Source organism: Centroberyx gerrardi, chromosome 18 (genome assembly GCF_048128805.1).
Source record: "Centroberyx gerrardi isolate f3 chromosome 18, fCenGer3.hap1.cur.20231027, whole genome shotgun sequence".
Lineage (NCBI taxonomy): Eukaryota > Metazoa > Chordata > Actinopteri > Beryciformes > Berycidae > Centroberyx > Centroberyx gerrardi.
Window position 1 is genome coordinate 28,696,281 of NC_136014.1, and position 12,500 is coordinate 28,708,780.

At 50.5% G+C, this 12,500-nt stretch overlaps 1 protein-coding gene across 1 annotated transcript in view; it reads left to right on the forward strand.

Annotated features, from left to right (window-relative positions):
* cdc42bpb (CDC42 binding protein kinase beta (DMPK-like)) overlaps window positions 1-12,500 on the forward strand; it is a 62,537-nt gene that overhangs the window by 25,569 nt on the left and 24,468 nt on the right. Inside the window, 14 exon segments of the mRNA XM_078289790.1 lie at window positions 29-122; window positions 810-1,010; window positions 1,604-1,852; window positions 2,398-2,629; window positions 2,893-3,000; window positions 3,571-3,605; window positions 3,607-3,675; window positions 3,677-3,706; window positions 4,587-4,829; window positions 5,497-5,607; window positions 6,410-6,654; window positions 8,140-8,245; window positions 8,538-8,662; window positions 8,919-9,024. Coding sequence (XP_078145916.1) covers window positions 29-122; window positions 810-1,010; window positions 1,604-1,852; window positions 2,398-2,629; window positions 2,893-3,000; window positions 3,571-3,605; window positions 3,607-3,675; window positions 3,677-3,706; window positions 4,587-4,829; window positions 5,497-5,607; window positions 6,410-6,654; window positions 8,140-8,245; window positions 8,538-8,662; window positions 8,919-9,024 — 1,954 coding nt within the window.

The following is a 12,500-nucleotide window of genomic DNA, read 5'->3' on the forward strand; positions in this document are numbered from 1 at the left end:
TTTTAATAGCAACCTGTTTGTATTGCAGAGACATTAAACCAGACAACGTGTTGTTGGACGTCAACGGTCACATCCGCCTGGCCGACTTCGGATCCTGCCTCCGCATGATGGAGGACGGCACGGTGAGACACACACACACACACACACACACACACACACACACACACACACATACACACACACAATAAAATGATCTGATGTGATGAGGTAACACTGATTTCTGGATCTTTTCTAAATTTCTGGACACATAGCAGTTATAATAGTAACACCTCATACTATTGTATTACTAACATCTTGTTTAGTTTAGGGAACAGGTGAACCAGCAGAGTTAACTGGGTTTAGTTTAGTTTAGGGAACATGTGAACCAGCAGAGTTAACTGGGTTTAGTTTAGTTTAGGGAACATGTGAACCAGCAGAGTTAACTGGGTTTAGTTTAGTTTAGGGAACATGTGAACCAGTAGAGTTAACTGGGTTTAGTTTAGGGAACATGTGAACCAGCAGAGTTAACTGGGTTTAGTTTAGTTTAGGGAACATGTGAACCAGCAGAGTTAACTGGGTTTAGTTTAGTTTAGGGAACATGTGAACCAGCAGAGTTAACTGGGTTTAGTTTAGGGAACATGTGAACCAGCAGAGTTAACTGGGTTTAGTTTAGGGAACATGTGAACCAGCAGAGTTAACTGGGTTTAGTTTAGGGAACATGTGAACCAGCAGAGTTAACTGGGTTTAGTTTAGTGAAGTGGGTGCAGCAGAGCAGCAGGATGATGGACTACAAGTCTCTGGACTACAGCTGTGATGGCGTCCCCCTGCAGGTGCAGTCGTCGGTGGCGGTGGGCACTCCGGACTACATTTCCCCAGAGATCCTGCAGGCGATGGAGGACGGGATGGGCCGCTACGGTCCGGAGTGTGACTGGTGGTCTCTGGGAGTCTGCATGTACGAGATGCTGTACGGAGAAACTCCTTTCTACGCCGAGTCGCTGGTGGAAACCTACGGCAAGATCATGAACCACGAGGTCCGAAACACTCCGATGTTCTGTCCTCTGCCCCTTTATCTCTTTAGTTTCTCCTTTTCCGTTTAGAGTCTCGGTGTTAATGATGTGAACAGGATGACATGTAGCTCAGTCTCCTTGTGTTTTATGGGTTTATTGATTTGTACAAATGGACCAGTAGTGATTGGTGTTTGACGTCATCTATCCAACAGTAAACTGTCCATAAATACTGACAGGCCAACAGACGGCTGCTGTCAGTGTTGAAGTGATGTATTCTGGTGTTTCCAGGTTATCTGTCTGTCTCCAGACTCTCGTCCTACTTCCACATTTCTAAATCTGAACTGCGCTCCCTCAGTGGACAGACGGCTGTCGTCCTGCTCCGCATCTACTTCTCATTATCTTTCTGCTCCGCCTGTCTGTCTCTCTATCTCTGTCTGTCTGTCTGTCTGTCTCTCTGTCTGTCTCTCTGTCTGTCTCTCTATCTGTCTGTCTGTCTGTCTGTCTGTCTGTCTGTCTGTCTGTCTGTCGTTCATCCTTCAGTCTGTCTCTCTCTGTCCTCTCTTCACTTTCACTTTGAGCTCCAGCTGAATTTAGAAAGAGTTTTTATTTTTTTCCAGGAGCGTTTCCAGTTCCCCTCCCATGTGTCTGACGTGTCGGAGGACGCCAAGGATCTGATCCAGCGGCTGATTTGCTCGAGGGAACGTCGTCTGGGAGTGAACGGGATCTCCGACTTCAAGAGCCACGCCTTCTTCAGCGGGATCGACTGGGATCACATCCGATCCGCCGAGGCTCCCTACATCCCCGACGTCTCCTCGCCCTCCGACACCTCCAACTTCGACGTGGACGACGACGTGCTCAAGAACCCGGTGAGTCACACCGCTGTTCCCAGTATAAGAACCACTGTTCCTAGTGTAAAACCAGTTAGAGAGCTGGAGGAAACATTGACCACTGGTCCCAGTCTGACAGTGTTACTGGTCTGGTCCCAGTCTGACAGTGTTACTGGCCTGGTCTCAGTCTGACAGTGTTACTGGTCTGGTCTCAGTCTGACAGAGTGTTACTGGTCTGGTCCCAGTCTGACAGTGTTACTGGTCTGGTCCCAGTCTGACAGAGTGTTACTGGTCTGGTCTCAGTCTGACAGAGTGTTACTGGTCTGGTCCCAGTCTGACAGTGTTACTGGTCTGGTCCCAGTCTGACAGTGTTACTGGTCTGGTCTCAGTCTGACAGAGTGTTACTGGTCTGGTCTCAGTCTGACAGTGTTACTGGTCTGGTCCCAGTCTGACAGAGTGTTACTGGTCTGGTCCCAGTCTGACAGTGTTACTGGTCTGGTCCCAGTCTGACAGTGTGTTACTGGTCTGGTCCCAGTCTGACAGTGTTACTGGTCTGGTCCCAGTCTAACAGTGTTTTCCAATAGGACATCGGACCTCCAGTGTCTCACACCGGTTTCACCGCTCAGCACCTCCCGTTCGTCGGCTTCACCTACACCACCGACAGCTGCTTCTCAGACCGAGGCTCGGTCAGCCGGGCGGAGCTGGGAGAGGGGGGGGGGGCGGGGGGAGGAGGGGGGGGGCAGGAGGTGGAGGCCTTCGAGAGGAGGATCCGCCGACTGGAGCAGGAGAAACAGGAGCTGAACCGCAAACTGCAGGGTGAGACACACACACACACACACACACACACACACACACACACACACACTCTGTACTGCTGTTTCCAGCTGCTGAGGCTGATCACACTGAGTCCCTGATGGAAAGAATAACTCTTTAACCTGACCAACACAACCTGCTCCTGACCTCTGACCTCGTGTCTGGGGTGTGTGTGTGTGTGTGTGTGTGTGTGTGTGTGTGTGTGTGTGTGTGTGTGTGTGTGTGTGTGTGTGTGTGTGTGTGTGTGTGTGTGTGTGTGTGTGCAGAGTCCACCCAGGCCCTGCAGGCTCCAGGTCGAGGAGGAACTCTGAGCCGAGACAAGGAGATGAAGAAGCTGAACGAAGAGATCGAACGGCTGAAGAAGAAGCTGGCAGGTCAGAGGTCAACCTCTTGAGCCTAGTAGTAGTAGTAGTAGTAGTAGTAGTAGTAGTAGTAGTAGTAGTAGTAGTAGTAGTAGTAGTGGTAGTAGTGGTAGTAGTGGTAGTAGTAGTAGTAGTAGTAGTAGTAGTAGTAATATTGGTGGTTATAATATCAGGGACAACAGTGCAGCCTACTGGTCAGACTGGTTATTGCTGGATGGTTGTACTGTCAGCTCCCAGTGGGCAGCAGTTCAGACTGTGGGACTGTTACTGTTAGCCAGGTCTAACCAGGTCTATCCAGGTCTATCCAGGTCTATCCAGGTCTAACCAGGTCTATCCAGGTCTATCCAGGTCTATCCAGGTCTAACCAGGTCTAACCAGGTCTAACCAGGTCTAACCAGGTCTAACCGGGTCTATCCAGGTCTAACCGGGTCTATCCAGGTCTATCCAGGTCTAACCAGGTCTAACCAGGTTCGGGTCTCCAGGCTGTTCAGCTGTAAAACCTGCTGATGTCATGTTCTCCAAATCATCGTGACCAATCAGCATCCTTCAAATGAGTGAGCCCGCCCCTCTCCTGTGTTGCAGACTCTGATAGGCTGGAGCACCAGCTGGAGGAGGCGGGTGACACTCAGACAGGACTACGAAAGCTCCGCCTCCAAACTGAAAACCCTCGACAAGCAGGTGAAAACCCCTGAGACAGGAGAAGGACGACGTGCACAAGGTAGCTGACACACACACACACACACACACACACACACACACACTAATACACACACACACACTAATACATACACACTAATACACACTAGTTAAACAGACTGAACTTTTATCTCTCCTCTCTTCCTCCTCTCCTCCTCTACTCTCCTCCTCCTCGTCCTCTCCTCTCCTCTCTCCTCCTCCTTCTCCTCTCCTCCTCTACTCTCCTCTCCTCCTCCTCCTCCTCCTTCTCCTCTCCTCCTCTACTCTCCTCTCCTCCTCCTCGTCCTCTCCTCCTCCTCCTCCTCCTCCTCCTCTCCTCTCTCATCCTCTCCTCTCCTCCTCCTCCTCCTTCTCCTCTCCTCCTCTACTCTCCTCTCCTCCTCCTTGTCCTCTCCTCCTCCTCCTCCTCCTCCTCCTCTCCTCTCTCATCCTCTCCTCTCCCTCCTCCTCCTCCTCCTTCTCCTCTCCTCTACTCTCCTCTCCTCTCCTCCTCCTCGTCCTCTCCTCCTCCTCCTCCTCCTCCTCCTCCTCCTCCTCATCCTCTCCTCTCCTCCTCTAATCTCCTCTCCTCCTCATCTCCTCCTCCTCTCCTCTCTCATCCTCTCCTCTCCTCCTCATCTCCTCCTCCTCCTCCTCTCCTCTCTCATCCTCTCCTCCTCCTCCTCCTCCTCATCCTCTCCTCTCCTCCTCTAATCTCCTCTCCTCCTCCTCCTCCTTCTCCTCTCCTCCTCTACTCTCCTCCTCCTCGTCCTCTCCTCTCCTCTCTCCTCCTCCTTCTCCTCTCCTCCTCTACTCTCCTCTCCTCCTCCTCCTCCTCCTTCTCCTCTCCTCCTCTACTCTCCTCTCCTCCTCCTCCTCCTCCTCCTCCTCCTCCTCCTCCTCTCCTCTCTCCTCCTGAGCAGCAGTTAGTTGACTCTCTGGAGCGTCTGAGGAGTCAGAGTAAGGAGTTGAAGGAGGCTCACTCCCAGAGGAAACTCGCCCTGCAGGAGTTCTCTGATCTGTCGGAGCGGATGGCCGAGCTTCGCTCCTCTAAGCAGCGTCTCTCCCGCCAGCTGAGGGACAAGGAGGAGGAGATGGACGCTCTGCTGCAGAAGATGGACGCCATGCGGCAGGAGATCCGCAAGACCGAGAAGAACCGCAAGGAGGTGAGAGAATCCTGGAGGTAGGAGGAGACCCCTCTTAGGAGAGGAGGTAGGAGGTAGGAGATTCTTCTTAGGAGAGGAGGGAGGAGGTAGGAGATTCTTCTTAGGAGAGGAGGTAGGAGGTAGGAGCCTCCTCTTAGGAGAGGAGGGAGGAGGAGACTCCTCTTAGGAGAGGAGAGAGGAGGTAGGAGGAGACTCCTCTTAGGAGAGGAGGGAGGAGGAGACTCTTCTTAGGAGGTAGGAGGTAGGAAACACCTTCGCTTAAGGTAGAAGGAATTGGATAAATAGCCAGAATAAAAGTTCATGATTTTTCCTTCAGAATAAAAATGTTAAAATATTCTGTTTTGACAGCAGCAGAACAACAGAAGAACTTTCATATTAGAACCTGACTGGAACCAGCAGAACAAACACGCAGAGAAACTGGAGACTTACTGGGAAACCAAGTTATTTACCAATTAAACCATAACTAGCATGAGCTGAAGTCATTATGTTACACTGCCAATGCTAATACAACCAATGCAAATCACTTCTGGCTTTTATTCAGTATTAAACTTGGCGTGTGTGTGTGTGTGTGTGTGTGTGTGTGTGTGTGTGTGTGTGTGTGTGTGTGTGTGTGTGTGTGTGTGTGTGTGTGTGTGTGTGTGTGTGTGTGTGTGTGTGTGTGTGTCAGCTGGAGGCCCAGCTGGATGATGCGCGGGCGGAGGCGTCGAAGGAGAAGAAGCTGAGGGAACACAGTGAGGTTTACTCCAAACAGCTGGAGACAGAGCTGGAGAGCCTGAAGGTCAGAGGTCACACACACACACACACACATATATACATATATATACCGTATTTCCTCTAATAGTGGCCTGACACGAACAAATAAAGGCCGGTCTCAAATACAGGCCGGGGGAAAAAACTAGGTCAAAACCTAGTACATGGCTGGACCGTGTCCGTCTCTCCGCCGCTGCCTCTCCACCGCGCCCACGGCCCGCATCGATCCTCCCGATCCGAGCCCCGGACCCCCGCCGAAATCTCGGCCGGATCACCGGGATCACGTCGGCGCCCGGGTTCAGTTAGCTTCAGTTAGCTTCAGCTTACATGCAAACAACGGTGGATACCGGTAAACTCCTGGTGCCTGTTTGTAACTGTAGTTTGTAACTGTAGTTTGTAACTGTAGTTTGTAACTGTAGTTTGTAGTAACGTACAAGTGCCACAAGACGGCTCGGCCGGCGGAAGTCTCTGGAGCGTGCCGTCGTCGATTACCGTAATTATCGTAATGCATTGCAGTAACAAAAAAACGTCTACCTAACATACCGTAACAGAAGCAGATCAGAAAACAAGGAGGCTTCGTACTAAAATATGAGCAAATATACTTATCAAACAGAGGGAATTAGAAATAAAGGCCTGTCTCTAATATAAGCTGCTTCCAATAAAGGCCTGGTACCCTCTGCAGTTGAGGTAAATAAAGGCCCGGGCCAATATTAGAGGAAATACGGTATATATGTATGTATGTATGTATGTATAGATGGAGGATGGATGGTGCTCAGGGAGAATAACGACACCACAACAACAGTTAGATATGTGATCTATATGTTGTTCAGCTGAAGCAGGGCAGCGGAGGCGCAGCAGGAGGAGCAGAGTCTCAGCAGGAGATCTCCAGGATGAAGACGGAGCTGGATAAGAAGGTTCTGTTCTACGAGGAGGAGCTGCTGAGGAGAGACGCCTCCCACTCCTCCGAGATCAAGAACCTCCGCAAGGAGCTGCAATGAGTCTGAAGGCAGCAGCTGTCGCTCAACAAGGAGCTGCTGCAGCTCCGAGACAAGCTGGACAAGACCAAGAGGGACAGGTGGGTACCGGGCCAACCCGGTCCAACCAGGCAGGCTAGGGTAACAAGCTATACAAGACCAAGAGGGACAGGTGGGTACCGAGCCAAACCGGTCAGGCCAGGCCAGGCTAGGGTAACAAGCTATACAAGACCAAGAGGGACAGGTGGGTACCGAAGGCCAAACCGGTCCAAACCAGGCCAGGCTAGGGTAACAAGCTATACAAGACCAAGAGGGACAGGTGGGTACCGAGCCAAACCGGTCCAGGCCAGGCCAGGCTAGGGTAACAAGCTATACAAGACCAAGAGGGACAGGTGGGTACCGGGCCAAACCGGTCCAAACCAGGCCAGGCTAGGGTAACAAGCTATACAAGACCAAGAGGGACAGGTGGGTACCGAGCCAAACCGGTCCAGGCCAGGCCAGGCTAGGGTAACAAGCTATACAAGACCAAGAGGGACAGGTGGGTACCGGGCCAGGCCAGGCCAGGCTAGGCTGGGCTAGGCTAAACAAGCTATTCAAGACCCAGAAGGACTGGTGGGTTCACATTACTGTGTTGACACTTCACTGTGTTGACACGTTACTGTGTTGACACGTCACTGTGTTGACACGTCACTGTGTTGACACGTCACTGTGTTGACACTTCACTGTGTTGACACGTTACTGTGTTGACACGTTACTGTGTTGACACGTTACTGTGTTGACACGTTACTGTGTTGACACGTCACTGTGTTGACACGTCACTGTGTTGACACGTCACTGTGTTGACACGTCACTGTGTTGACACGTTACTGTGTTGACACGTCACTGTGTTGACACGTCACTGTGTTGACACGTTACTGTGTTGACACGTTACTGTGTTGACACGTTACTGTGTTGACACGTTACTGTGTTGACACGTTACTGTGTTGACACGTCACTGTGTTGACACGTCACTGTGTTGACACGTCACTGTGTTGACACGTCACTGTGTTGACACGTCACTGTGTTGACACGTTACTGTGTTGACACGTCACTGTGTTGACACGTTACTGTGTTGACACGTCACTGTGTTGACACGTTACTGTGTTGACACGTCACTGTGTTGACACGTCACTGTGTTGACACGTTACTGTGTTGACACGTCACTGTGTTGACATGTTACTGTGTTGACACGTTACTGTGTTGACACGTCACTGTGTTGACATGTTACTGTGTTGACACGTCACTGTGTTGACATGTTACTGTGTCGACACGTTACTGTGTCGACACGTCACTGTGTCGACATGTTACTGTGTCGACACGTTACTGTGTTGACATGTTACTGTGTCGACACGTCACTGTGTTGACATGTTACTGTGTCGACACGTCACTGTGTCGACACGTCACTGTGTCGACATGTTACTGTGTCGACATGTTACTGTGTTGACATGTTACTGTGTTGACATGTTACTGTGTTGACACGTCACTGTGTTGACATGTTACTGTGTTGACATGTTACTGTGTTGACATGTTACTGTGTTGACCTGCAGACAAGCAGAGATGGACGAGGCAGTCGGAGCTCTGAAAGAGAAATATGAGAGAGAGAGAAACATGCTGACAGAAGACAACCGCAAGCTAACTGCTGAGACTGACAGGGTGAGATACTACTACTATAGTACTACTACTTCTACTGTAATACTGCTACTGTAATACTACTAGTAGTACTACTACTACTACTACTATTTCTACTTGCACTTCTACTTCTACTACTATTTCTACTACTACTGCTGCTACCACTGTACTGTTGTTACTGTTATCAGTCCTGATGTTGTTAATACTGCCTCCAGCAAAGTGACTCTAAACTTTTATCTCTTCCTCCTCCCCCTCCCCCTCCTCCTCCTCCTCCCCCTCCCCCTCCTCCTCCCCCTCCTCCTCCTCCTCCTCCTAGTTGTGTTCCTTTGTTGATAAGCTGACAGCTCAGAACCGTCAGTTGGAAGATGACCTGCAGGATTTGTCGTCTAAGAAGGAGAGTGTTGCTCACTGGGAGGCTCAGATAGCAGAGATCATCCAGTGGTGAGTAAACACACAGCTCACATCATGTGTCCATGTCCAGTGTCAGAGCAGCCATGTTTCAGCTGCCAGACTTCAGCTCCTCCTGTAGTAGTTGCCAAGAAACTTAAGTCTGTTCTTTTCAAGAAAACTATCTAGTAGTAATAATAATAAGGCTCACATTCAATGATGTTACATTCAGCCTTATAGCATCTTCTGGCATGGAATGGCATGGAAATATTTACAAATGCTGTGTGTGTGTGTGTGTGTGTGTGTGCAGGGTGAGTGATGAGAAGGATGCTCGAGGCTACCTGCAGGCTCTGGCCTCCAAGATGACGGAGGAGCTGGAGACGCTCCGCAGCTCCAGCCTGGGCACCAGACCTCTGGTAACACACACACACACACTGACATACACACTAATACACACAGTAACACACGCATCACATCAGAAAATGTTTCAGGATGTAAAACATCAGCGGTAAACATCAGGTTTTGTCTCTCAGAATCAAAGAGCGAGGGCTTCTTTCTAGAGCCGCCATTTTGCACCAAGAGACGTTCAACAATCATACAGGGAGAAATCCATCGTAGAAGAGGAGAGAGACCAGAATGCACTGCAGCAGAGAGACAGGCTGGGTTTGAGGAAGGGGAGAAAAGCATTCTGGGAAACGTAGTAAATCACTGACTGCAGTAGAAGTAGACGAGGCAGGTTGAGGGAAACACATGACAACACCACATCTGGAATGTATTGATCATCACAGACTGTGATGAGACGGATGACAACCTCTGAACACGCTACTGACTCACTATAGTACCAGTAGTAGTAAGTGTGTACTATAGTACCAGTAGTAGTAGTAGTAAGTGTGTACTATAGTACCAGTAGTAGTAAGTGTGTACTATAGTAGTAGTATGTGTACTGTACTACCTGTTGATTTTTATTGGATTCTTCTATCTAAAATGCTGCCTCAGCGAGAGTCAGGAGTGGCCACGCCTCCGCAGAAGCCCTGGCCTCCTATTGGTGGAGACAGGAGGGTGAGTGTGTCAGTCACCAGCTTCCAGCCAATGCTGATGCAGGACCTCGTTCTGGGCGGGTCCAAGGAGCTTGCATGGCTACTGGCTCGCATGTCTGTCACTCATAAGGCTGGCCGCTAGTGACTGGTGGAGCACACTGGTTCCCAAACTGGGTTCCAGGACCCTCTGGGGTCCTGAGGTTTGAGAAGACCTGGAATCAGCTGATGTGGGTGGAGCTCCAAGACCAGTCAGACCAGGATCAGTACCGCTGGTCCAGGGTCAGTACAGGAACCGTTAGTCCAGGAACCGTTAGTCCAGGATCAGGACAGGAACCGTTAGTCCAGGATCAGCACAGGAACCGTTAGTCCAGGATCAGGACAGGAACTGTTAGTCCAGGAACAGTACAGGAACCGTTAGTCCAGGAACAGTACAGGAACCGTTAGTCCAGGATCAGGACAGGAACCGTTAGTCCAGGATCAGCACAGGAACCGTTAGTCCAGGATCAGGACAGGAACTGTTAGTCCAGGAACAGTACAGGAACCGTTAGTCCAGGAACAGTACAGGAACCGTTAGTCCAGGAACAGTCCAGGATCAGGACAGGAACCGTTAGTCCAGGATCAGGACAGGAACCGTTAGTCCAGGAACAGTACAGGAACCATTAGTCCAGGAACAGTACAGGAACCGTTAGTCCAGGATCAGGACAGGAACTGTTAGTCCAGGAACCGTTAGTCAAGAATTAGTACAGTAACTGTTAGTCAAGGAACCGTTAGTCCAGGATCAGAACAGGAACCGTTGGTCCAGGATCAGTTCAGGAACCGTTAGTCCAGAAACCATTAGTCCAGGATCAGTACAGGAACTGTTAGTCCAGGACCAGTACAGGAACCATTAGTCCAGGAGCCATTAGTCCAGGAACCGTTAGTCCAGGATCAGTACAGGAACCGTTAGTCCAGGATCAGATCAAGAACTGTTAGTCCAGGATCAGTACAGGAACCGTTAGTCCAGAAACCATTAGTCAAGAATCAGGACAGGAACCGTTAGTCCAGGATCAGTACAGGAACCGTTAGTCCAGGATCAGTACAGGAACGGTTAGTCCAGGATCAGCAAGTACTAGTCCAGGATCAGTACAGGAACCACTGCTCCAGATGACCCACTGTCATGTGACATCATCAGCAGAGCGTCACCACATTATCGGCGAGCTTCATTCATCATCAGACACACAGAGGTCAAAGGTCACACAGGATGATGTCATCGCATGCTGCTCTGATTGGCTGGCTGTTCAGTCTCTGCTCTCTGCTGCCTCTGGAGGTCAGGACAGGATGGTTTGATGAGTTCTGTCTGGTTCTGCTTGGTTCTGCCTAGTTCTGTCTGGTTCTGCCTGGTTCTGTCTGGTTCTCCCTGGTTCTGTCTGGTTCTGCTTGGTTCTGCCTAGTTCTGTCTGGTTCTGTCTGGTTCTGCCTGGTTCTGTCTGGTTCTGTCTGGTTCTGTCTGGTTCTGTCTGGTTCTGCCTGGTTCTGTCTGGTTCTGTCTGGTTCTCCCTGGTTCTGCCTGGTTCTGTCTGGTTCTCCCTGGTTCTGTCTGGTTCTGCCTGGTTCTGTCTGGTTCTCCCTGGTTCTCCCTGGTTCTGCTTGGTTCTGCCTGGTTCTGTCTGGTTCTCCCTGGTTCTGTCTGGTTCTGTCTGGTTTTGCCCGGTTCTGTCTGATTCTGTCTGGTTCTGCTTGGTTCTGTCTGGTTCTGTCTGGTTCTGTCTGGTTCTGCCTGGTTCTGTCTGATTCTGCCTGGTCCTGCCTGATTCTGTCTGGTTCCGTCTGATTCTGTCTGGTTCTGCTTGGTTCTTCCTGGTTCTGTCTGGTTCTGCCTGGTTCTGTCTGGTTCTTCCTGGTTCTGTCTGGTTCTGCCTGGTTCTGTCTGGTCCTGCCTGGTTCTGTCTGGTTCTGTCTGGTTCTGTCTGATTCTGTCTGGTTCCGTCTGGTTCTGTCTGGTTCTGCTTGGTTCTGCCTGGTTCTGTCTGGTTCTGTCTGGTCCTGTCTGGTTCTGCCTGGTTCTGTCTGGTTCTGTCTGGTTCTGCTTGGTTCTGTCTGGTCCTGTCTGGTTCTGCCTGGTCCTGTCTGGTCCTGTCTGGTCCTGTCTGGTTCTGTCTGGTTCTGCTTGGTTCTGTCTGGTCCTGTCTGGTCCTGTCTGGTTCTGCCTGGTTCTGTCTGGTTCTGCCTGGTTCTGTCTGGTTCTAGCTTCATGTGGAAACTGTGTGTGTTCAAACTGATGTGATTGTGGCCTAAAATCCGCGTGCATTGGAGTCGCACATGAGGTCGACACCCGCTGAAATCTGAAACAATGTGGACAGCACACAGCGCCTCCGTTTGGGTTCCGTTATCCGTTTCCGTTTTGGAACCGGTTCCAAGTTTAGGCAGGATGGATCCACGGATTCATGCTGTCTACGCCAAATTCTGACCTGACCGTCGCAGCAGAAACCAGACGACGTTTTTCCAAACTTCAGTCATCCAGTTTTGGTGATCAGGTTCTACTGGAGCCTGGAGGGAACTGACAGGAGGAGAACCCAGTGTGGTTCTGCTGCTGCAGACACCTGACGAAGGTCACTTGACCAAAACGTCTTGAGATAAAAGCCTTGTAAGTGAAGACGGTGTGCAGGAGTCTACAGATTTAGATTTGTAAAGACGATCTGTGTAGAGAACGTCTGCTGCTGCAGCCGATCCGCCTCAAGGTTCTATGTGTTGGTTCTATGTGTTGTGTGTCCAGATGCTCTTCTGCACACCGCTGCTGTAAAGAGCTGTCCTTTCTGTTAGCTTGAACCAGTCTGACCTCTGACCTCTCATTCACAAGCTGTTTTCTCTGTAAACTC